The 25,657-nt window shown below is 42.7% G+C and overlaps 1 protein-coding gene across 1 annotated transcript in view; it reads left to right on the top strand.

Moving 5' to 3' along the window:
- The window catches only part of ELAVL1 (ELAV like RNA binding protein 1), a 35,301-nt gene extending 10,451 nt beyond the window's left edge, over positions 1–24,850 (top strand). Inside the window, exons 2-5 of the mRNA XM_009880597.1 lie at positions 8,359–8,462; positions 9,289–9,442; positions 13,146–13,371; positions 23,270–24,850. Of these exons, the coding sequence (XP_009878899.1) occupies positions 8,359–8,462; positions 9,289–9,442; positions 13,146–13,371; positions 23,270–23,594 (809 nt within the window). The 3' untranslated portion in view covers positions 23,595–24,850. The remainder of the gene's footprint in view (positions 1–8,358; positions 8,463–9,288; positions 9,443–13,145; positions 13,372–23,269) is intronic.
- The last annotated feature ends 807 nt before the right edge of the window (positions 24,851–25,657 follow it).

Raw genomic sequence — 25,657 nt, 5'->3', positions numbered from 1 at the left:
GAGCACCCTTCCAGTATCTGAAGGGCACCTACAAGAAGGCTGGAGAGGGACTACAAGAAGGCTGGACAAGGGCGTGTAGTAACAGGATGAGGGGTGACAGTTTTAAACTGAAAGAGAGGAGATTTAGGTTAGATCTTAGTATGAAATTCTTACAGTGAGGGTGGTGAGCCCCTGGCGCAGGTTGCCCCGAGAAGCTGTGGCTGCCCCATCCCTGGAGGTGTTCAAGGCCAGGTTGGACGGGGCTTGGAGCAACCTGGGCTGGTGGGAGGTGTCCCTGCCCAGGGCAGGGGGTGGGACTGGATGATCTTTAAAGTCCCTTCCAACCCAAACCTTTCTGTGATTCTGTATGGGATTTCTGCAGTGCTCTCTTGGTGTTTGCATGACTTATGATAGTTTTGGACAGTGTTTATGACTAAATTGGAGATGAAGCAGAACTGTAAGAAGTAATTCATAATGATTACTTGTAGCTTCAAGAATTTATTCTGGCAAAAAAGGGGAAAGAAAGGGTGTGTTTCTGAGAAGCAAAGCAGTTTCTCGAAACCCCTGATGAAGCCAGGTATAAGGACATCGTTGAAGAATGGAGCACTGGCTGCTTGGGCACTGGATCAGGAGAAAAGTTTTGGTTCAGGTTATGGGGTTTTAGCTTCAGATTCATTCGTTTTCAGATTAGCTGAGATGCATCACCTGTATCTTTAGTCAGGGGGGTATTCTCTGTATTTTCAAAAATATACTGTGGACTATGTGGTAGACTAGTAATAAAGAGAACCACCTCTGTGTTGTGATGATAGGGTTTGATCAGCATAGACTTGTAATGGAAAATCATGCCCTTCTACTGTTAGTTTTGAAGATTGGTGATTAAATCCTTGAGATGCTTGTTCACATCCAAAAATATGTTTCCACAAAAATCCTTCAAGAAGCTGCTTTTTTTTTTTTTTTTTATGAGAACACCTTGTAGTATAAAACCAAAAACTGCCAAGGGCGTAACAAACAGCAACTGCTTGTCTCCAAAGTTGAGCCAAGCAGTGCATGTAGAAGATATCAGGTTCTGAAGCTGGCATTTAGAATATTAAAGTGAAAAAGTGGTTAACAGTTATGATGTGGAGCAGAGATTTAACATTGGGCTGAAGGACATAAGGAGGAGCTAGAAACCAGCATCATCTCCTGAGACCAGTAGACAAAAGAATGACAGAAGAAAACTAGTGGAAACCTACAAAAATGAGTTTTCATTCAATTAAAAATAGACTGTGAGAATGGATGCTTCCAAAAATGTGTGAGAGAATAACTAGTCCACTGAAAATTGGCAGAGTCTGTGTTGCTAGCCATGTGGCAGTTTTGGTAATTCCAGTCTTTGGTTTAAGGACTATGCTAAAAATAAACTCAAAATTTAGAAATGGTTCCATGAATGGGAGAAAATATTGTGAGGGAGAATAAAAGTGTGATTCTTTACTGTCCTGGTTTGAGGTAAACCAGAACTAATTTTCTGTTCAGTAATTTTACTTTGCAGCTAAACCTCTTTTAACTGACTGAACTCTCTGAAACTCTCTGAAATTAACAGCATATTGTAGAGACACTGTTTGTTCTCAGAGTGATAAGACCTGATGAGCTGTAATTCATGCCCTGTGTTAGTGTTATAACAACCGTGTATTAGTGTTATAGTGTTATAACATGCGGTGTGTTACTGTTAGTGTTATAACAACCAAGGTCAGGAAAAGCATAGAGGGGTGGCACCTGTGGGGAGGAGCAGACAGGACAGATGACCCAAACCTGACCAAGGGGGTATTCCATCCCATTTGCCTCGTGCTCGGTATAAAAGCTGAGGGATCAAAGAGTCAGCACTCTTTCTTCAATGGCTGGTGTCTGAGGAAGACTCTTATCTGTTTGTGTGCCTTTGATCCCGATCCGTGTGTTCTTGAATCCAGATCTGGAATCCAGTTCCTGTCCAGTTCCTGTCCATGTCTGAGTCCAGCCTGGGACTCCCCCAGTGCCTGGGACGTGATTGTCATCCTGGGAGCTTGATCCGGTTTTGTATATATTTCTTATTTTCTTATCTTATTAATATTTCATTAAAGTAATTTAGTTCCTTTTAAACTCATAAGTCTCTTTCTCTCTCCCTTCTCCACTTGGAGAGAGCGGTCGGGGGAGCATCTGTTGTTCTCCTCAGTGGCCAGTCCGGCTCAAACCAGGACAGACATACCTTCTCTAAACCTTTCATTAATATGTAGTTCAGTTACACCTCTACTTAGGTGAAGTAGGCATATAGGCTGTCTTAATACAAAAAGCCCTTGTTCTGTGGAACTGGAAGAACCTCAGATTACCGTAGTGTTCTGTTCCTCGTTCTGTCATTTGTGGTCATAAGATGGTGCAGTTCTAAGGGACACGGGTCCAGCCTCCTGCTCCAAGCAGAGTCAGCTGTGAGGTCAGACCTGGTTATTCGGGACTTTATCCCATCTGGCCTTGTAAACCTCCACGTGTTCCAGTCTCCTGACGATCTTGGTGGACTTTCATTGAGCTCGCTCCAGTTTGTCAGTGTCTTTCCTGTGTTGGGGGCATTAAGAATTGGATGCAGTGTTCTAGATGTGGTCTAGTGAGTGTTGAGTAAAGGGGGATGATCTCTTCCCTCCTGTGGTCTGGCTGTACTTCTCTGTTAGTACAAAGCAGGGTGCTGATGGCCTCCTCTGTCATAGCGCGCTCCTTGCTGTATACTGTGATTCCCAGGTCCTCTTCTATAGAGCTGCTCTCCAGCCAGTAAGTACCCAGTCTGGTGTTGCCAGGGTTTCTTCCTTCCCGTGATCAGGACTTTGCATTTGTCCTTGCTGCCGTTCATAATGTGCCTGTTGGCTCATTCCTCCAGCGTGTTTAGGTCCCTCTGGGTGGCAGCCCTGCCCTTCAGCGTATTGACAGGTTCCTCCCAACCTGCTGTTATCTCCAGTCTTTGTGAGAGCTCACTCCTATCACCTCCTCCAGGTCATGGATAAAAGGTTAAATAGCGGGTCCCAGGATACATCCCTGCAAAACTCCACTTGTTGCAGGCATACTTGTAGAGTGTGCGGTGAGGTGTTTTTTTGGTTGGTTGGTTTTTTTGGTCTCTTTTTGAAGATGGATAGATACGGCATTTGTCTTCCTCCAGTTGTTGGGGACCTCTTCCAGTTTCCATGACCATTCAAAGATAATACAGAGCAGTTTTAGCCAGGACATGAGCCTGGACATCAGCACCTTTAGAAAGAGCTCATCTCATCCCATGGATTTGTGTGCGTCAAGTTCTCTCAACCAGTCAGTCCCTGATTTGATCTTTGTCCGCTGGTCCTTCTCCTTGAGCTCTTTCCCAAGTGCAGGGCCCTGTAAGACTTTGTCGGTGAAGTGAAGCAAAGAAGGCATCATGTACCGCTCTCACTCTCCCATACCCTCTTCAGCAGCTGTCCTCTTGTTTTCCTTTTTCAGCCTTGTGCTGCTGAGGCAGCAGGAGAAGCTTTTCTTGTTACCCTCCATATTATTTGTTTGTTTGTTTGCATTCCTTTCGAGTCTCAACTGCAGTTGAGCTCTGGCTTTCCTGAGACTGAGTGGACAGTGTTTCTAAATTCCTGGTTTTGTAGGCTGTTGCTTTTTCTGTCTCCTGTACGCTGCCTGTTTGCGTTGGAGCTTTGCTATCAGCTCCCTGCGTAGCCGGGCTGCTCTGCTCCCTATCTGCTTGTTTTCCTGGCTGTTAGGGTGTTAGGAAACAAAAGATGCTGCATGCATAGTGCTGACTTGTCTCAGGGGGTTAGCATATAGCATCTTGAAGGCTTGCTCTGCTGCTCCTGCCTTGCTGCGCTTCTGCATTGGCATAACTCTTCTTTTGGAAGCTTGATGCAAGGGTGCTTGCATTTTTCTTGGTGTTATGTATCCCCAGCTATACAACAGCATAACTGTACTAAAGAAAGCCCATACAAGGCACATCTGAGCACTTTTGAGCTGTCCTCATCTTCTGAAATGACAGAGTCACCACTTTCAATTCTGCTTTTTCAGCACATTGATATCTGGTATTTGGATGTGGTATTTCTTGATGCATTCCTACATATTTAAGCTATCTGATTATCACTCACAGCACATTTTGTAAAGCCAAACAAACAAAAAAACCCAAACCCAACTCTTTTTCCAAGATGCCGCATCCTGCCCTGAGTAATGTTTGGGGAGATCTGCAGCTAGTCTGTCATGAAATGGAAAATAAGTAGAAGCTCAGGTCTCGTGTTAGACTCCCCAGTGAAACTGGAGTTGTCAGGTGGTAGCGGGAGGGGAATAAAAAACGGGCTCATAACTGAAGCAGTGTGTCTCAGGGAGCTGGGAAAGGAAGCAAGGACATGGACAGAAAACCAAGTGATGCACAGAAAGAAAATGAGTGCCCTCCTTCATGAAAGGGCTTTTTATCATGGAAACAAAACTAGATTCTTTCTGCTGAAGGAGTAGAGGAGTTTGTTTAAAACTAAGGTTTATGGTCACTTTGTTAATTATTCATCCAGATAAGGATCTACTTGTTTCTTTTTTTTAATCTTTGTCTCTTGAGTACATTTACATTTGTGCAAGCTTTTAAGAAGTTCTTTCTAAAAGGTTTTTAAATTACTAACCACTAAAATACTTTGAAAACTGTTCTGGTAATGACTTCTTTTGCACAAGAGGTTTCTAGCAGGCTCTTAACATCATGATAAAGCAAATAACTTGTGTCCTTGCCTGGGATAAACATTTGACATAAATCCTAATGCTGTGTAAATGCCGATTCCTTGTGGCATGCTCTAAAAGGAAGGTAGTTTGTACTGTTTAGGAGGAGGGAATATGGAGTAAAACCGTGAAGCAGAGAGCATATCTGACTAGCGATCTGTCAGGGGAATGGTGTAACGTGCCTCTCACAGATACGAGACTGGCGTGTATTAGATATCCTAGCTGGTTTAGAGATGAACACTAGTAGCTGAATGGCAGGAGGTGGCTGAGACTGGTATTAAGTATTTAGAGCAACATAAGTTAATATATGTTCTCAATTTTGTGTGGGTTGGCTTTTTTTTTAGCACTGAAGGACTGTAAATTTGTGTAACAGTGATGTAACTTAAAGGCGGTAAGCATAGTCTAAGGGAAGGTCTGTATTCTAGTTTTTGTAGAGAAAGATAAGTAATTGATATTTTCTTATCTAGTGGCAGGTAAAAGTTAACAGGACTATGATTTCTGTGTTTAGTATGAAATTATCGTCAAATGTTTACAGCGACTATGAGAAAAGCTGGTAACTGTTGTAATCCTGCCGCTTTTCAGACCCTTCTTTTTTTAATCTCTGTTTCTTTCAACCCCATTACATCCCTGCTCTCTTTTCTCAGGGCTTTCAGACCCTTTGGTAAGGAATAGTCATTGAGGAACTCGTATAAAATTAGAAGTGGAGAAGGTGCAGAATTTTGCTCAGATGAAAAGAGTAAATAAGGCCAAGGGGGATATGGTCACTGCTTGTGTGTACTGTAGGGAACAGATACTGGGAGGGATAAGTGTGTGTGAGCTAAAGGATAGTATTTGCATGAGAACAAGTTGATATGAAGTGTGAAGACTTGTGTTTAGAAAAGGAGAGCATTGGATGGGGTTTTCAATCAGAGTGTCCGGGATGAAAATCTTCACTGCTTTTAAGGTGAAGCTTGCTTATGTTTTAGGGAAACGGAATATGTACAGTTTGTGATTACAGCAACTGGACCCTTTTGGTCCTGTGTGTCCATGAGTGCTGTTACTTACATACAGGATAAAGCCAAAACTAAGTAGCTTCATCTCCCTTGTCGCTGATCTCAAGCAGCGCATAAACGTACAACCTGTCTTAAGCTTTGCAAGGAAGGTGCCGGTGGCCTTCCTGCTGTCTTTGCTGGAACTCGCTGCAAGCAGGTAGGGAAGGGCACTCGCTCCGCTGGCCCTGGGCTGAGCCCTCATCTCCCTGATTGGGACTACTGAAGATGGGTTAATAAATTTATATGCAGTGGAACCCTGCTCTTCTCCCCCTGCCAGGAGAATATAGTCACCCCTTCCCCAGTGCAGCGCCCAGCTGGGCAGTGACAGCCCTGACTGCCAGGGCTCCCTGGGTCCACACTCGGAGGGATTAGTCTCTGAAGTCTGTTTCCCTGCTCTTTAAGGGCCTATTGCCATAAACTTTATTAGGACCTGGTTCTACTCAGTGCTTTGGGAATATTCACGTTTCTGTGGCTTTCAGGACAGACTGAAAGTATCTATAAAGCAGCTGAGCTTTTGGAGCAGGGCTGTCATACTCCTCCCACCCAGTCATTGCCTACTGTCTGCGTGCCGTTTGTTCCCTCTTAAACTTATCTTTGTTTTCTTGGTCAGATGCTGGAGAAATAAGCCAAGGTCCACGTGCTAAATGTTTTTCTAATTGTTAAATTATTTGCTTTCTTAATCAGGGGAAAAGAATCTCAGTAGGTAAGTGAGTGTGGACTAACCAGATTTGATCCGAGTGCTTGACCATCTCTGACTAATAAAACAGAGTGAATGTTACAAAGAAATCAACAAAACCTATGTTGTAGGTACATGTAATAGATGTCTGCAAAATCCCGATACATGTTATCTGTAGATCTTTAAAGGATAAAAGTGCAGAAGCTGGTGTCTAAGATCTTGCTTTTATTGCATTTGTTTCCTATGCAGAGTTAAATCCTACTTGGCTATCAAAGCATGATTTGCCGTTACAGTTGTGCAGAAGCGTCTGGCATCACGCGAGTTTGATCTGTGTTAGTGGAGATGATTTCACAGTAGGTCTATAAGAGAACAGGATATTGTTCCTGCACCAGAGTTGGACACAAAGGGGATCTGGCTTCTTCAGCAGACAGTGAAAATGAACTGGCGCTGTTTATACACGGAGTGTATTAGGAAATGGGCAGTGACATTATTTGGGTTTAGATGAGTTACTGGTCTATTACGATTCACAACAAAGCATACGAATGCAGAGGATGTGCCAGGGAGTTGTGCTGTGGCGGTCGCTCTGCAGTCAATCTGTCATGTGTGCCGTTCTGGTAACTCGGGGAGGGTTATTTGGAGCTTCCTCCCATCCCTTGTGGCTTTTAGACTTGTAGGTTGCAATTCCTTCAGTAGACTGAGGATTCTTTCCTCAGTAAATGGAGTTCATCTGCAGTGTCTTGTTACAGCCCTTCAGTTTCACTGACATGTGCGAGGATAATCACAATTGGACACCCTATTTTGGGTTTGTTTTTTTTTCTGGTGGGGTGTGTGTGGTATATTTTGTGTTCTGAAATGTCTGGAAAGTGTAAGGAAACTTCCTTGCCAGCTAAAACTAGTGCACAGCCATGCTGTGTGATTAAAAAAGGGCTATATTTCAGAAAAGAATCCTCTACTATAACAATTATCTGTGTTTTCTAGTGTTTTCAAGCCTACCAACCTAGCTTAACAATAACAATAATATTGTTAAGGTAACATAGCACATTCTCCTATGCATGCTTATAGTTTTCTTTAGAAAATCCCGTAGATCTGGCTGAGACAAGATCTGTCTGAAAAAGGTCTTTTATTGAATGGGAGTTGTTTTATTGCACTGAGACAGTCTTGGAAGTATTTTAGTTATTTTTAGGTCTACAGTGATAAGAACATCTAATTGTTGGGAAACTGCAACCCAACATGACCTTAGTAGTGTTATAATTGATAGTAGCATTTGTGGAGGTTGGAGATAGAAGCAGAGCAAATAAATATCGAAATAAGTATCTTTTGCCTTAAATGTTTTAAAGATTTCTATTATTATTCTCAAATTGTTTTTGTAAGAGTTAAGAGTAAACTTACATAAAGTAAAAGTACATAAATTGTCTGTGTTAAAGAGAATTTTTCACTCTGCAGTTTCATCCTGTGTTTGGGAGGCTTACTGCTCATTAGCTATATGAATGTATGAAGGATTGAACACCTTTTTCCCCACTCGTCTCCAGGAGTGAAGGTTGGAATGAGTAGCCTGATGATTTCTTACCCAGCAGTTCATCCGTCGACGCTTTCTCACTTTCTGCTCTTTATCTACAAGAGTTTGTACTTATGAACTTTGTTAAATTCTTGCCTTTGTTCCACAGCCATTAAGTTTACAAGACTGTTCAGAGTTGGTATTTTAGTCTTGAATTTTGTACTGTTGATGGATGGTCTGCGTCTGTCCTTGAAGACAGAAGGATATCCGACGTGGCAAATGAAAGAGCTTTGAGTTGCTTCGTGTGATGTGTGCCAGCCTTGAGAAACTTCTTTGGCTTATTTGGATATTTGCTGTGTGGATTATGTTTATGTTGCGTTCCCTTTTTGTCATTTGCGTTTCTTTCAACTTTGATGGTGATAACTTTCTTTTGTTAGGATTAATTTAAAAAATGTTCTTCCATGTAGGACACAGCTTAGGCTATGGCTTTGTGAACTACGTTACTGCAAAAGATGCTGAAAGAGCAATAAACACACTGAATGGTCTCAGACTTCAGTCAAAAACTATCAAGGTAGGATGTCTAGACTTTTTTCTTTCTTCTATGAAAATGGGATTCTAATAAACTTCATTCTGGTGGTAAGGCTTGCGTGCTTTCTAGCTGCAAGAAAGGTAGAATCTGGGAGAAGAGTAGTAAAGTGAGCTGTTAAGTCTCTTCTTGGGTTTTGTAATAGCTTTGTATTCAAAGATTCCTTCCCCCCCCCTTCCTCCCCCCTCCATTACCACCATTTTTACAGCAGTAGGTGGGATCATTCCAAAATGTTGCCAGGCTTTTGAACTGGTGTATATCTCAGAAACTTGATGATCTCTCTTTTAAATCATGTTAATACGCATGCACTCCTTTTCCAAAATAACGGCCGGTACTGGATGTGTAGGAAATCACACCTGCTTAGGTGATAATCTGTAACTTTCTCTGGGAGCAGAAATTGAGATAGAAAACTGCACTCCAGCTGGTAAAATTTTTTTATGAGGCTTTAAAAAATATACTAATGGCACAACTTTTTGATGTGGTCTGTGGTTACTGACAGGTCCGGTAACCGAGTCAGAACTTCAGGCAGGGACTCTTCAATGTAGAAAATATGTTTGTTGTAAGAGTCTGTATTGGTCTCCTGCTGTCTCTTTATATCAGTGCCACTATATTCTTTATCTGTTGGATAAGCCCAAAATTAATGAAGTTATAGAGGGGTATGACTTTCTCTTTTCGTTCTGGTATTTTTCCCCTACTTTCTCTCTGTTCCGCTTTTTTGAACTCCAATAAAAATATGCCTGCATTGTTTAGTGGGGAATAAGTGAAGGTGACTCATGACAAAAAACATAACTTTTTTTTTTCCTTTGTAAAGGTTTCCTATGCTCGTCCAAGTTCTGAAGTTATCAAGGATGCTAATTTATATATTAGTGGACTACCAAGGTCAATGACGCAAAAAGATGTAGAAGATATGTTTTCACGTTTTGGACGCATCATCAACTCACGTGTGCTTGTGGATCAAACTACAGGTGAGTTCTGGTGCATTAGCTTCATAAAACTGTAGTGTATAGCATGTTTGATGTTTTTCAGGGACTGGTTAGTTTAATTTAAACTTTCACAAACTGACCATGACATCTGGTGTCAACTGCTGAAATAATTTTAATGGGATATCCTTTTCCAATGATTTTTGTTTTTAAACACAGTGTGACTTACACTGCGTCGTTTTGCTAGCTTACAGTCTAAACCTCCTGTCGTATTTTAGGCTGTTATTATCAGTTTTACCAGGCTGAGCTGCTGATTTGCCAAATCTACTCTCTTTGTATGACACTTGATAACTCCTCTAGTGCAGTGTGCTTCTAGATGATGTTTGTAATCTGGAGTGCTAACATTGCCTTTACTTGACACAAAATGCAGCTATTATCCACAGGTTAATTCCAGACCATAGTTATGTATTAAAAAGCAAAACAATAACATGTTCTGTCTTTTATACCAACTTAGACCTCACTCACACAATTTCCTCATATTTTAAAATATTTGAGATATCTTACAGTCCTCTGTGGTTACTGCTAACCAAAAGAATGAACTTAATACACTTAGTACTACCCTCTTGAATTTTCTGAATGTCTTAAATAGGGGGGAAAAAAAAAAGAAAAAAAAAAAAGAGAAAGAAAAGGGAGAAGTTGCTTAGTTAAGCACTCAGATCAGGAGAGACCAAAGTTAAGGATTTCCTTTATAATGTTAATTCTGACTTGGTGTTACAATGTGTTTCACAGTTTTAATTTCTTACCTAATGATTTCAGACTGTATAACTGAAGAGAATCCTGTAACCTTAGGTATTCTGTGTTTTTTCCAGTAGCCCATATGTCATGTATGAATTTGGAGAGAACTTCTACAAATACACTTTTCATTGATTACGCATGTGCTATATTAGAATAGAAGATAATCTAATTCTAGCAATTCCACATTAAACACTTATATACAGTAGTATGTACATTTATACACAGTAGTTAAGCGGCAACTTTCATGCCCTGTGAGCAATCTACTGTAATTTAGGGTAAGACATCAGCAGCTCTTGGTGGGATTAATCTGACCAAATGCTGAAGTCTAAGTATCTCCATCAGAGCTGGCTCCTTGTGTAGGCTTCTGCTTTTAAGTGTTTCGATTTGGTCCAACCACACTGTAAATAGGATTGTGTGTAAAAGAAATCTGAGATGACTGGCTGAGATCTGGATACTGGCATTGTAGACACGCAAATGTTTGTTGAGTGAGGAAAATTCTATCCTTCCTTTCCTAGAGAAAAGGATTCGTTTTGTCCAACTGGTATGGTTCTGTCTCTAGAGCCAGGTGACACCTATGGGCAGAAGCAGTAAAAAGACGTGTAGAGCACAGAAAACTTGTTAATACAAGCATCCAAAATAGTCATCCTCCTCTGGCTGCCAGTGGAGTCTAGATAGCTAGCATCTGTCTTTGACAGAGCTATAAAATGAGATGACAGAAGTTGTACAATTAAAATCTCCAGGAATAATATAGTTTTCATTGAGCGTGCGGAGGCATGATGCTGTCTAATTCAGTGTCAGCTCAGAATATGCTGCTTGCTTTCAAATAACCTTAATTGTTAACCTTAGTGTTTGAAGAATGTATTCTGTGTACATTATAAAGTTGAATGCACGCATAGCCGAGGTTTCTTTTCACTTCAAGAATGTAGCCATGCCTTGGATTTAAAACCTCCGTTACTTATCTTGATCTAGTCCCAGTTCAGACAAATCTAATTTGTGCTTTTAGATGTACCTTCTCTCAACAGAATTAATCTGTTGAAAAATATACTGTCTACAACATTTATATTTTTAAATGAACACTATAATAGATCAAGTGATGAACAAAGATAACAGCATGGCAGCGGAGGAGGAGTATGTTGGGCTCTGGGATAGTCCTTGCTGACTTCTGGGCTTCATCCCACCACGGAAAGGCTCATCTCAGTGGTACTGGAGCATATAGTGCCATCAGCTCTAATTTGATGAGTCGACCTGATCCAGCCTCCTGTTTAGGAAATAACCAGGAAGAAATAAAAAAATGGAATAAATTCTTGGCAGGTCGACTCCTTTCCAGATCACTGTAGAAACCCCGGCTGCACAGTTGATGCTGGCCATCTCCCGCCATTGCTCTGCAGTTCTTTTCTTCAGAAAGCTCAGTGACTTTGCATACCTAACAACATGCAGTAAACAAGATGAGTTGCTATTTATGGAAGTTCTCCCAGCACCCCAAATGAAAATATGCCTTTTGTAGAGGCCATTCTGGGGGTACATGGAGGGGCTGGATTCCCTTTTGCTTGCTTACGCATGCCCAGGGTTTTGTCATGCAGCGTTTCATAGAATCGTAGAATGGTTTAGGTTGGAAGGGACTTTAAAGCTCATCCAGTCCCACCCCCTGCCCTGGGCAGGGACACCTCCCACCAGCCTAGGTTTCTCCAAGCCCCGTCCAACCTGGCCTTGAACACCTCCAGGGATGGGGCAGCCACAGCTTCTCTGGGCAACCTGCACCAGGGGCTCACCACCCTCACAGACAAGAATTTCTTCCTGATATCTCATCTAAATCTCCCCTCTTCCAGATTAAAGCCATCACCCTGGAGCCTTCTCTTCTCCAGGCTGAACAACCCCAACTCTCTCAGCTCTTTCCTTCTGTGAAATATAGGAAATAATATTCAGTTGTTATAAACAACTTTGTGATTTGTGTTAAGCTTAAACAACTTCTGAAAGTGTCTTTGAAGATTGCCCTATGTGGGTGTAGAATAGAGACATCATGAAATTATTTGCTGTGGCCCTTTCTGAAACAGAGTTGGTAGAGTACTGGAATTAGTCTAGCCATAATATCTACTTTGGAATGAAATTTAAACAAAATGTACCCTTTTAGCTTCACTGTGATAAACAGTATTTCCAGACTGTGGTTGAGTCACAGATGAGAAGTGGAGGGGGGAAGAGATCTCATAAGGCAAAACCTTGACCTCAATCAGAAGGATAACGGCACCTGGTGGCTGTGGCCTGGAACTAGGGAAAAAAAGACATAAATGTTTAACAGCAGTGTAATTGTTTCTGTACAGTTACCGAGAGGTAATTCTCAATCGGTTTTTAATGAATTAAAATAACGTATGTGACACCTAGAAATAACAGCTGTGATGTAGGTGAAATTGTGATCTCTTCATTAGAGAAAGTTAAAGTGCTTTATTTGAGTTAGACCTTTGTGCCCTCATCTACGAACCAGAGTGTGTGTTCAGCATGGAAAACTGAAAACATTTGGAAAAATCAGTGTCACTTTTGTGTTTGCAGATGCTTTTTAGTGATAAAGTAGTCAATGCTAAGGGGTTTTGCTTTGTTTTTAACGGACTGGAATTAATTATTTTTTTGTGTGTGTGGAATTCATTTAAAATTAATGTTTTTTGTTAATTGAAATGTCAGTTGGTGATGGATTTCATGGAATTCGACCACATTGGAGTGGGTTTTTTAATTGTTTTAATCACTGTGGTTGTTATAGCTGAAACGAATGTGTTAATTTGTCTTTTGTTTCTTAATTTTCTACTTTGTCCTCTAGCTGCTGAAGAAACATTAGTAAATGTAGAAAACTTGAAAGCTGTGACCATAGAAATATTTAACTTTTTTGTTTTTTGCTTTCAAAGTTATTTTGAGTTTATTCTGAACTTCAATTTTTTTTTTTATTTTTTTTTATTGGTTTGGTTAAAAGGTTTGTCCAGAGGGGTCGCATTTATCCGGTTTGACAAAAGGTCAGAAGCAGAAGAGGCAATTACAAATTTCAATGGTCACAAACCCCCAGGTTCCTCCGAACCCATTACAGTGAAGTTTGCAGCCAATCCTAACCAGAACAAAAATGTGGCTCTGTTATCGCAGCTGTGTCATTCACCAGCTAGACGGTTTGGAGGGCCAGTGCATCACCAGGCGCAAAGATTCAGGTAGGTTAGGAAGAATAATGCATTTAAGGCTGTACTGCTATTCCCGTGTCCGTCTGGGAAACTGTACTCTTGCAGCTATGCAGTAATATCTTCATTACAGCATGTGTGAATGAATACGTAGTGCACTATATGTCCTGCAGTGTTATGTAAATAAATTGTTGAATTAAAATATGATTAAAGTAAAATCTTACTTGTAAAACTTATATTGAAGTTAATTATGTAAAGGTACATACACTACGGTGTCTATTTCTACAATTGAGTGTACAGTGAGATGGTAGAAGGTAGCAGATTCCCAATGGGTATTGGTAGATGCCCGTCTCAACAGATCCCCATTCTGGAGTCCATATATCTGAATGCAGATGTAATTTGGCAACTTAATTGAAGCTCTGAACCATTGGTTCCAGCAGGGAGGTGTCACCGAAAAATAGGAAAACCTTATTTCTGATTTAAAGGTTCTGTGGGATTTCTTTCCTTGAGTACTTCTTGTAAGTTCCATAAGATTATTGAGTAATTGCAACATGCTGTCTGCTTCCAGAGCTGTGGAAGATGTTAGGTATTTTGCCTGTGAGAATTGCCTTAGTTGCTTTGAGTATGAAGTGCTCAAGTTTGACTTGCCTTAGTTGCTTAAAGGAGGGTGGACTGTGCTCTGGAAAATGCATCAAATTTACTGTGTTGCAATTAAGTAATTGACTTTGTTATTAGCTGAGTTCATGAGAGTAGTGTTTCCCTGCTGATAATATACTCTTTTCTTTTTCTCTTTCTCCCCTGAGGTATCTAATTAGCTCAGCAAAGTCGGACTAAAACCTCAAATATTTTTTTGCAGCCTCTTCCACTGCTTGACAACCCTCTCGGTGAAGAAATTTTCCCTATTCTCCATCCTAAACCTCCCCTGGTGCAACCTGAGGCCGTTTCCTCTTGTCCCATCGCCTGTTCCTTGGGAGAAGAGACCGACCCCCCCTCACTACTTCCTCCTCTCAGGGAGCTGTAGAGAGCGAGAAGGTCTCCCCTCAGCCTCCTCTTCCCCAGGCTGAACACCCCCAGGGCCCTCAGCCGCTCCGCACAGGACGTGTGCTCCAGACCCCTCACAGCTCCGTTGTCCTTCTCTGGACACGCTCCGGCCCCTCAATGTCTGTCTTGTCCTGAGGGGCCCAAAACTGAACACAGCACTCGCGGTGGGGCCTCACCAGTGCCGAGTACAGGGGGACGGTCGACCGTCCCGTGGGCAGCTCTCCAGCCACTCCTCCCCAGGCCTGTAGTGTCCATGGGGTTGGTGTGACCCAAGTGCAGGACCCGGCACTTGGCCGTGTTGAACCTCACACCATTGGCCTCAGCCCATCAATCCAGCCTGTGCAGACCCCTCTGTAGAGCCTTCCTACCCTCCAGCAGATCCACACTCCTGCCCAACCTGGTGTCATCTGCAAACTGACTGAGGGTGTCCTTGATCCCCCTCGTCCATATCAGTGATAAAAATATTAAACAGTACTGACCCCAATACTGAGCCCTGTGGAACACCACTTGTGACTGGCCACCAGCTGGATTTAACTCGATTCACCACTGCTCTTTGGGCATGGCCATCCAGCCAGTTTTTTACCCAGTGAAGAGGATGCCTGTCCAAGCCATGAGCAGCCTGTTTCTCCAGGAGAATGCTGCGGGAAACAGTGTCCAGTTAGACAACATCCACAGCCTTCCCCTCATCCACTAAGCAGGTCACCTTGTCGTAGAAGGAGGTCAGGTTAGTCGAGCAGGACCTGCCTTTCGTGAACCCATGCTGACTGGGCCTGATCGCCTGGTTGTCCTGCATGTGCCACGTGGTGGCACTCAAGATCATCTGCTCCATAACCTTCCCCAGCACCAAGGTCAGACTGACAGGCCTGTAGTTCCCCAGATCCTCTATGCGGCCCTTCTTGTAGATGGGCAATACATTTGCTAACCTCCAGTCAACTGGGACCTCCCCAGTCAGCCAGGACTGCTGAGAAATGATGGAAAGTAGCTTGGTGAGCACCTCCGCCAGCTCCCTCAGTATAGCTGGGTGGAGCCCATCTGGCCCCATAGACCTGTGCGTGTCTAAGTGGTGTAGCAGGTCGCTAACTATTTCCCCTCAGGTTATGTGGGCTTCATTCTGCTCCCCATCCCCATCTCCCAGCTCAGGGGGCTGGGTGCCCTGAGAAAAACTGGTCTTACTGTTGCAAAGGCAGCATTAAGTACTTCAGCCTTTTCCTCAGCTTTTGTCACTATGTTTCCTTGCGCATCCACTAGAGGATGGAGATTCTCCTTTGCCCTCCTTTTGTTGCTAATGTATTTATAGAAACATTTTTTACTGTTTTTTACAGCAGTGGCCAGATTAAGTTCTAGTTGGGCTTTGGCCCTTCTAATTTTCATCCTTCATAACCTCATGATATCCTTGTAGTCCAACTGAGTTGCCTGCCCCTTCTTCCAAAGAGCATAAACTCTTTTTTCCCCCTCTGAGTTCTAGCCAAAGCTCTGTGTTTAGCCAGGCTGGTCTTCTTCCCCGTTGGCTTCTTTTTCAGCACATGGGGACAGCCTGCTTGTGCACCTTTAAGATGTCCTTCTTGAAGAATGTCCAGCCTTCCTGGACTCCTTTGCCCTTCAGGCTTGCCTACTAAGGGACTCTGTCTAAACAGGCCCTCTGGAAGTCCAGGGTGGCAGTTCTGCTGATCCCTCTCCGTACTTTTCTGAGAATCAAAAACTCTGTTGATTCGTGATCACTGTGCCAAAGACGGCCTCCAACCTTCACATCCCCCACAAGTCCTCATGTGTTCACAAACAACAGGTCCAGCAGGTTGCCTTCCCTAGTTCCTAAACTTCTCCTAACTTCTGAACATTCACTGCGTCAGGAAGTTATCTTCCGTGTGCTCTGGGAATTTCGGAGACTGCTTCCGCTCTGCTGTATTTCCAGTAGGCATCTGGTAAGTTGAAATCCCCCCAAGAACAAGGGCTAGAGACTTCTCCCAGCTGCTTGTAGAATATTTCATCTGTCTCTTCATCCTGGTTGGGTGGTCTATAACAGACTCTGACCAAGATATCTGCCTTGTTGTCCTTCCCCCTGATTCTTACCCGTAAATGGTCAACCCTCTTGTCACCGTCATCAAGCTCTAGACAGTCAAAATACTCCCTAACATACAGGGCCACCCCACCACCTCTCCTTCCTTGCCTGTCCCTCCTCAAAAGTTTATAGCCATCCCTTGTGGCACTCCAGTGCGAGTCATCCCACCACGTTTCTGTGATTGCAACTATATCATGGTTTCCCAGCTGCACAATGGCTTCCAGCTCCTCCTGTTTGTTGTCCGTGCTGTGTGCATCGGTGTAGATGCACTTCAGTTGTGCTACCGATCACACCACCTTTTTCGGGGTAGAAGCCCTAATTCCTACGTGACCATTCTCAGGTGCTTCTGTGGTTTCTAACACATCAATAATGCTTGCATCTCTGCTGCCACATGGTTCTCCATCCCTTACCTCCTCTGAGATGGCAGACAGAAGGACCGTGCTAGCACACTGTCCCTCAAACATTGGCCTGCTGCCCCCAGGCTTATCTCTAGCAAGATAGAGCAAGATAGTTTTATCCCCTTCCCCCTTCAAATCTAGTTTAAAGCTCTTTTACCAAGCCCTGCGAACTCCTGCGCAGAGATCCTGTTCCCCCTTTGAGACAGGTGTACCCCGTCTGTTGCCAGCAGGCCCGGTGTTGTATAAACCAACCCATGATCAAAACCCCCCAAATTCTGCCAGTGACACCAGGCTCTGGGTGCTGATCTGCTGGCTCTTCCTGTTTCTTCCCTCATCATTCCCTGCAACTGGAAGCATAGAGAACACACTATTTGTGCTCCTGATCTCTTAACCAGTTTTCCCAAGGCCCTGAAGTCTCTCTTGTTTGCCCTCAGATGACTTCTAGCAACTTCATAGAATCATGGAATTGCTGAGTTTGGAAGGGACCTTTAAGATCATCAAGTCCAACCATCAACTTACCCTGACAAAACCACCTCTAAACCATGTCCCTAAGTACCAGCAACTTCATCACTGCCTACGTGAAAAATCAGTAGTGGATAATAATCTGAGGGCCGTACCAGGGTAGGAAGCTTTCTCTTCACATCTTTAACCAGGCCCTGGGGAGGCAGCAGACTTCCCGAAGAAGTAGGTCCAGTTTGTGTATTGGGCCTTCCTTTTGTTTTGTTAGAGAGTCTCCTATGACAATGACCCATCTTCTTTTCTTTATGGAAGTGGTTTTGGTGCGGGGCATAGGCCGACTTGACCTCAGCAACACCTCCAAGCTAGATAAACCAGCGTCCTGGTTACTGTTTGGTTCCACTTCGGTTCATTCATTGTTCTTTTATTGTACCATTAAGAGCAGCATTGATGTTCTTTGCTTGTGTTTCCTGTGTTTCTACAGGCATGAGTTTTCACAAGTGGGGATAAGATAAAAGAGAATGTTCTATCTCTTTCTGTCCGATTCCTGCTTCTGTGATAACTATGTCCACACAAGTTGTCTGTGTCCAGTGCTCATTTGTAAACACATTTTGGCCAGCTTCTGCTCCTAGTTAGAGGCTTGCTTATGGAGAGAGGGCTGAAGATGTTTAGGTACTACAGGTCGGCAGAGGTAGTACTAGAGCCGTTCTGGGTTAAGTCATGCTGTTATGAATATACTGTGGAGACAAGAGTCACCAGTTGACTTGAAGACAAGTACTGGCCATCCCTCTTCATGTCTTGTCACAGACTTGCAAGAACTTTAATACTTCTTATAAACCTCCCTTCCCTCAATCCCACATGCATGCATGCGCATATGCACAACAGATGAGCCATCCAACAGCCCATTTTATTTTTCTTCCCACCTGTGGTGTTAATTGCACGTTTTTCCTAGTGAGTCTTCCTTAAAGGATGCTGAACTTAATGAGTTGTAATTATTCATACTGTGGTAAAGCTTAGGAACCTTAGCTTGGGCTGAGTCTTGTTTGTTTGGTGTAGTTAAAGCATGATGAAAGGATAAGCTGCTTCCAAAGAGCTCACAGTCTGTATAAATTACAATTGTGGTTTCTGCTACGTAGAGGTTGAATACTTAAACTGACATTTTGATTACACTGCATCCTATTCCATCATATCCCTGTAAATCCAGGATTAAGCCTTTAGTATCTGTAATTATTAATTTCCTACAGATATCGCTCAGACCCTTTGTTTAATGTTCCGTTAATCCTTTGTAGTTACTGTGGTATTTGGGGTTCACATCAGGAACGGGTCTTAATGCCTTGTCCCCCCTGGGTTGGCTGGCTAATTCCGAGACATGGTCCAAAGCGCACCCTGTTTCCATGCAGAAGGAATGATGCTGCAGCACAAGATTGCATGTGGAGGATAGAGAAAACATCTGGGACAGGGGTTTCTTTCAAGTGTAAGATTTGTTTACTTAAACGAACAGCAGATCTTTGGGTGTTGAACTCTGCTGAAATGCAGGAGTTTAGCTCCTAAAGCTCAAGAAGGCAAGTCCCTAGAAGTCCTGTGCTTTGACAGTTCACCAGAGCTTTATGCTAGAAGAATGTTTTTTCAAATCTCAAAAATATTCCCAGTTCAGCTGGCTTTACTTTCAGAGTTGTTCAGGGTTGGAATCAGTTCCCACTTCTTCTAATGGGCCCACATCCATTGGGATCCGAGTCCACGAGTTAGGTCCAAAATGCCTGAAGGAGAATTGCTTTTTCTTGATAATTCTTTGATCAAGGGGAAATGCGAGAAGACTTCAGTGTGTTTAACCCCATCACTGAATGTTATTGCTCAGGCAGCTCCCACACATCTGTTTTGTTTCACTCCAGTGAAATAGTTTAAATTTTCAACTTTTAAGCCAATTTATAATTTGGATGCAAGCTGTCTGGAGTGAGAATGCCACAGGAGAAAACATTTCATCCAGAGTAGTATTTCATCAAAATTGTAGAAGAATGTGGTACTGAACCCCCTTATTTCAGTTGCTGCTGCTCTCTGCTGTGTGGCTGTTTGATTTAACACCTGGTTATTTCGGGCTTAAAGCTTGTATTGCTCAATACTCAACGAGACGTGTTTTGTACACAGAAGATCCTTCCTATCTGTGTCCGCGTATAGGCAAAACGGTTGCTTGTGAGGAAAACGGTGGCTGTGAGCAGTATCAGTGTAGTTAAACTCCCGTTCTTTGTGGAACTATTCAAAAATTAAAAGATGCCAAGCTCATGTGCGAAGGCAACAGAGGCTAATACTAAAAATATTATTACTGCTTATTAGCATTATGTAAGCTATGACATTGCTCCCACCTGTGGTGATGTATATAGCTGTTTTCAGATGGCAGTGAAAAGAATTCGGCAAAAAGAATTTGTAGGACTTTCATAGAACTAAAAATAAATTGTTTTCATTGAGGAGTGTCACTTCTGAGATTATGTCCCCTAGTGCGTTAAAATAATCCCAGAATCTTCCAGAAGCAGTCTGTCTTCTAACAGTACAGCAAAAGGTCTTCATATAACCGAGAAGCTTATAAAGTGAAAAAGATTACGATGAAAAAAAAATAAATACGTACACTGTGGTGATAATGTCACAAGATGTTGGAATTTTGAGGTTAGCATGACTTAGAAGAACCCCCTGTAGATAACATCATCTACAGGTGCTTAGGGAGGATTGAGAAAGCAGTGTGGAATAGACAGTAGAAAAATAAATGAAACAAAAACGAGGACACCAGCAGTAAGTACGATGAGAATGAGATCATTCAAATTACAGTATTAATGGAATTTAAAAAAAAAAATCTCTGAAACATCTTGGATCTCTGTGGGCCTTAGTGTTGTTCACCCAAATCAGACAGTCTTTTAGACATCCTTAATATGTATAACTTCTTCACAGTCATCTTAAATTTGTGCGGTCAAAAAAAAAGTCTTTTCCTGGAGGAGAAAGAGGTTTTGTGTGTCAGCTGCTCTGTTATCCCACGCAAACTGGGGACCTCCAGTCCCTCCTGCCAGGCCTGCTGCCCTCGCTCCTCTCACCGGGTGAGCACTCTTGCTCATCCCGGGGGTCCTGCGAGACGCTTCCAGGTGGACGCAAGCCTAAATGTAAACGTGGCCTTCCGCATAGGTCTAATCCTATTCCATCTTTACTGTCACTCTTGCAAAGTTATTTTTTGGTGGTTGCTTTTTAACCAGCCAGAAACTTTTCGTGAAACTTTTTTCATGTGAACTTGCGGAGTATGGCTTCATTTTAGAATCATGTTTCATCTGGGTAAGAGGGCTATTATGTGTGAGGTGATATGTCCTATGGTTGGTTTTTTTGAAATGACTTTTCAAGTCTTTTAGGGGTGTTTTTACCCTGGTTTGGTTTTGTTGGTGTGTTTTGTTTTTGGGGTTTTTTTTGTTTTTTTTTTTTTTATTTTATGAACCTGTAACGCTTTTGTGAGTCAGAGCAGGAAGAGAGGAGAATCTGAAAATTGATGTATCCAAAGAACAGAGGTACTTACTATTTTAAATTATTTTGCCTGTAATATGCATTCAGACTTGTTGTCTTCCTGTTTTCAACTCTCAGCTGCTCTTCTACAAGTGTTTCCAGTCCTTGCCATACTGTTGATGTGGGGTTGTGGGCATAGCCTGAGGCTTTATAGCAATCAGCTTCAGAGCTACACTGACTGCTGGAACCAACATTGTGCAATTCTGAGCTTAGTGATTTTCTGCTCCCCGTACATGCGAGCAGGAACCCAGGACTGGTGATCTGTTGAGATGAAAGCTTCCCAGGTATTAAGATAAATACGTCCTACCAGATCATTACTCAAATGGAAAGAAGCTACAAAGCTGAAGGAGTCTGTCGGAAAAAGTAAGCATATAAAGCATGCAAACACAGGGACATTCTTACAGAAAGCAAGTTAAATAGTAGCTATGTCACATAATCATCAGATCGCACGGATTAGTGCGTCTCATTCACATTCTGATACTCTTAACTACTTTTTCAGTTTTACTATAGTACAAGGATTCCCAAACTTGGATGTGCTTGGGGCTGGCCAACAGTGGCAGCGGCAGTGAGTATGTGCAGCGTGAGCTCAGGTGTCTGCACTGCGCACCAGAAGCCCCTGGCTCAGGTGGCCACGTCAGCTCTGGCTGACCATGGGCAGCCCGCAGCAGCGAGGCTGTCCTGGAGAGGACGGGGTCTGTACCACCACGACTGCCCCTGCGCTGGGTACAGCAGGGTCTGATAGCTCAGGTATCCGAGGAAATGAGCTCTGAGCATCGGAGAGCCTGGAGGGAGGGGGGAGATGGTGACTGAGTGGTTCACTTGTGTGAGTGCATCAGTCGAAGTGCCGCACTGAACGTGAGCTGAGCTGACTTCCCTGCATGTATGTGTGTGCTCCCCTCCCTGCCACTATGCGCTGCCTTCAGCCCTCCCTTCTGGATAAAGGCGGCAGCGGCAGCTGCTAACTCCGTGCAGGGCAAGAAGAAGTCAGTGGGGAGGTGTTTGGCACTTAATGCAGCGTTCACTGCCCAGACATCCGTTCCCTGTTTTCTCCAGGTCAGCAGAGAATCAGGAACTGCCACCGCCATGTTCTTGGCAGAGAGCAGCACGTGTACCGCTTTTAAGTGGTTTGCATATCACCAGTGGTACACCACAGTTTGGGAACCCCTGGTATAGTATAATTATATTTCTACAATCACGTGACCTCACATTTTTAAATAATACGTAAGCACAAGGGATCAAATTGAGTTTTTTACCTTAACTTTCACATTTCTTGACCTTTGAGTGCTTAGCTGTGCAACTGCATTAAAATATTCCGAAGCTTTGAATTTCTAGGATGGAGACCAGAAATAGAATAAAGGGGAGTTAGAGATGTGGGTTATAGGAGAAAAGAAAATAATACAGAGCAAGACATAAAAAGGAAAGGGTTTTGGCTTTTTGTTATGCATACATACTGTTGGGGTGCTGTGCAGGAGGCAGGGTTTAGGCAGAGTGGGTAGGTGAGTTAAAAAAATCCAGTTCAGTAAAGTCAGATAAATTTTCCAAGTGTGTAGTTGGTGAAGAATTAGTATGACGAAAACCATACATGCATACTGAAATTGTAAAACTGTACTTAGATGTGATTTGCTATTTTGATGTTTAAGAGCTACCGCAGTCAGAACATCTGCATAACCAGTATTAAGGTATAAAACCCCAAGATTTGAGTTCTGTAGCTAGAAACACGGGGCATCCCAGCTACTGAGGAAGCGAGCGCTAATATTTCCTTAGCTGCTGAATAGCTGTGAGTATGCATGCCTGTCTTATTTAGCAGCCTGGTGGTGTTGGGAGTGTTTGCCTGCACCTGCTGCCTTATGGTGGAAAAGGGAGTAGGTCTTGTTCTGTTCCACAAAAAAGGAAATTTAAATTAATACCCATGATCTGTATGCTTGAAACCAACGCACACACGCACACTGCCCCTGGAAAACCCAGAGACCCTTTGACTTAAGGGTTCCCAATGCGTTACTTTTAGAGGCAAGAAAAGTAGGAGATGGGATGCAGAGACCTTGAGGGAGACAAGTGGGAGATGCCTGAGGGTGGCCTGAAGCAAAGTGGGGCCTCTGGGCAGGCGGTGCCTGGTTTCTGCACTGGTGCCTCGGGGCGCTCGGAACAGCCCCGCTGAGCCTCAGAGATGGATCCAGGTCCCCTGTGAAGGTGACCATGTAATCTTGCCTTGCAGCTGCTCTGTTGCCTGCCTGTTTCTGGGTAGGCTAGTTCCCAATCCATAAAGTAGTTGGAATACTTAATGTTTTTTTTTCCTGGCAGCTGTCAATTTGATTGTCAATTTGAATGGGGAGACCTTTCTGGCGGTTTTGATGTCCATGTAGAAAATAACTCATTCTCAGTTGCTTCCCATTCAAGTTACTTTGCTTAATTGAATTGAACTTTTACATGAAATATTGTGCTTTTTATTTGCTAGGTTCTCTCCTATGGGTGTAGATCACATGAGTGGGCTTTCTGGTGTAAATGTTCCAGGAAACGCATCTTCTGGCTGGTGTATCTTCATCTACAACCTTGGTCAAGATGCTGATGAGGGAATCCTCTGGCAGATGTTTGGCCCCTTTGGTGCGGTTACCAATGTGAAAGTTATTCGAGATTTCAACACCAACAAGTGCAAAGGTTTTGGTTTTGTGACCATGACAAACTATGAAGAAGCTGCAATGGCCATAGCAAGTCTTAATGGCTACCGCCTGGGGGACAAAATCTTACAGGTTTCCTTCAAAACCAACAAGTCCCACAAATAACTTGCTCGTGCTTTTTGTATGGAATAGATAATGGAGTGACAGAAGTTGAAACATTTTTGTTAGTGTAAAACTCATTTTGCGCCAATTTTCACAAGTGTTTGTCTTAGTCTAAATGAGAAGTGAAAAAGGTTTTATATTCTGGGATGCAACTGACATGTTCAAATGTTTGAAATCCCACAATGTCAGACCAATTTTAAGTTCCTTTAAGTTATTTCATTTAAAACATGTTAAAAATCCCCGGAAATCTTAAGTAGATTGCATTAACTAGACCCTCTGGATGGTGGTAAAATTGAAGCATGCTTTCACTTATGAGACTAACATTTGTTCCATTGAATGTTGTCTGCAAAAACTGGAATTCTTCTGAAAAATGTCAGGCTGATTTCATTAATTTCCTTGTTTTTTATGTTGTTGTTTTTCCTACCCATTCCCTTGACCTTCTCTACCCCAGACACGGTAGTATGGAAGAAAAGTGGAGAAATACTAATGTTTTAGTTGCCAGTAAATTGTTTGATCAATTAATATTCATTACTACGTATATAGTTGAGGATTAGGCTTTTTTAAAGTCAAGGTCTTGTAAGTAGTAGCATGCCAGCATAACTTTTAACACCATTGATGAGGTAAGTTGCACACTGAGCAGTGGCCAAGCTGTCAAATTCAAAGGTTTTAGAAACATTACTTTTAAAGCCCACACGCTAATAGGAACGGACCAAAGAGTTTCAAAGAAACTCCGGGAAGATTTCAGAGTCAAAATGAAACTCCAAAACCAGAGTGTGAATATATGTTGCTACTTTATCCAACTGAATCTCTTCTGTCCAAATATTTAATGCATGGTGCACTACTTACTGGTACATTATAATGCAGCCAGATACTTACTTATTTTCAAAGATCATTATAGTTTGAATTTCTTTGGTAGTTCTATTTTGTAAAGAAAAACAAAACCAGTTATAAACATTTGAGCATTGTATTTCTCGCATCCCTTCTAATGAGTGCTAGATTTTTCTATTTTAATAGAATTTTGTTTTGACAACTAGCTTTACTTATTGAACACTCAGCAGAAAAGTACTTACTACTTGCAAGTTAGATATTAACAAAAAAACCCTTTGATTTGTAGATTTAAAGATTAATCCCCCAAGTTTTCTGCAGACTGCCTTGAAACTTTGAGTTGTTCTGTTTCTGTTAATTTTCTTTTGCTTTTTTGTGTTTTTTGTTTGTTTTTACTTTTGCATTTAAGAACATTAAATTTGATTTTGTTTTGCTCAAATTTTGTTTTGTTTTTTATTTTCTGTTATTTTTTTGCTAAGTATTGCACAAAGTGTCCAGCTTTCAAAGAGTGTTGTTTTAAAGAACTGTAGTTCCTCTCTAAGAGTTTTAAGTCACTGCTTTGACAGATGAGTAGAAGAAAAAGGGTTGTGCAACAAGAGCACTCCAATAAATCTGGCACGTAGAAACCATGTGCCGCAGACTGAGGTAACCCTGCAGGTGTTATTTGGTAGGAACCCTGAAAAGGATTGCTCTCTCAGGTAAAGGCTGCGGAAGGATTCTCTGCATGACTAGAGACTTGGCCTGGGCAACTGTCAGGTCTGATTGTTGAGTTGCCGGAAGGTAGAGCAAACGCAAAAGTGGGGAGAGTGGCAGTTTTACTGCGGTGTCTCCTTTTTTTGCGGTGAACTTCTACCAGTCCCAAAGTTTAGTTTCAAATTCCAGAGGCCGTTGCGTGCCGCCTGCTCATGTTGCCCCATCCTTAGCCCACCTTGCCTTGTGTTTGCAGTTGTTTCTGCTCTTCCTGCGGAGGCACCTGTGCTCTCGCACAGCCTGAAGTCTGCATCGGCATCTCCATGCGCTGTGGCTGAACTGGCTGCCCATCTCCATCCCCTCAGCGCTGGCTGGGAAGTGCTCTTGCTGGTATTTCTGGAACTGCCTGTGGCATACGTAAACCTGTAGAGATAGGCCATGGCGCAGCGAGCAGCCTCCCGCTGGTTTCGAGCTTGTGTGCAGTGAGTGAGTGGAATTTCTGCTATTCGTACGTTCAGCCTTGCCTTTCCGGCCAGTCCTGTTCCCTCAAC

This window comes from Charadrius vociferus, unplaced genomic scaffold (assembly GCF_000708025.1).
Source record: "Charadrius vociferus isolate BGI_N301 unplaced genomic scaffold, ASM70802v2 scaffold702, whole genome shotgun sequence".
Lineage (NCBI taxonomy): Eukaryota > Metazoa > Chordata > Aves > Charadriiformes > Charadriidae > Charadrius > Charadrius vociferus.
This window is presented reverse-complemented; position numbering and strand designations above follow the sequence as displayed.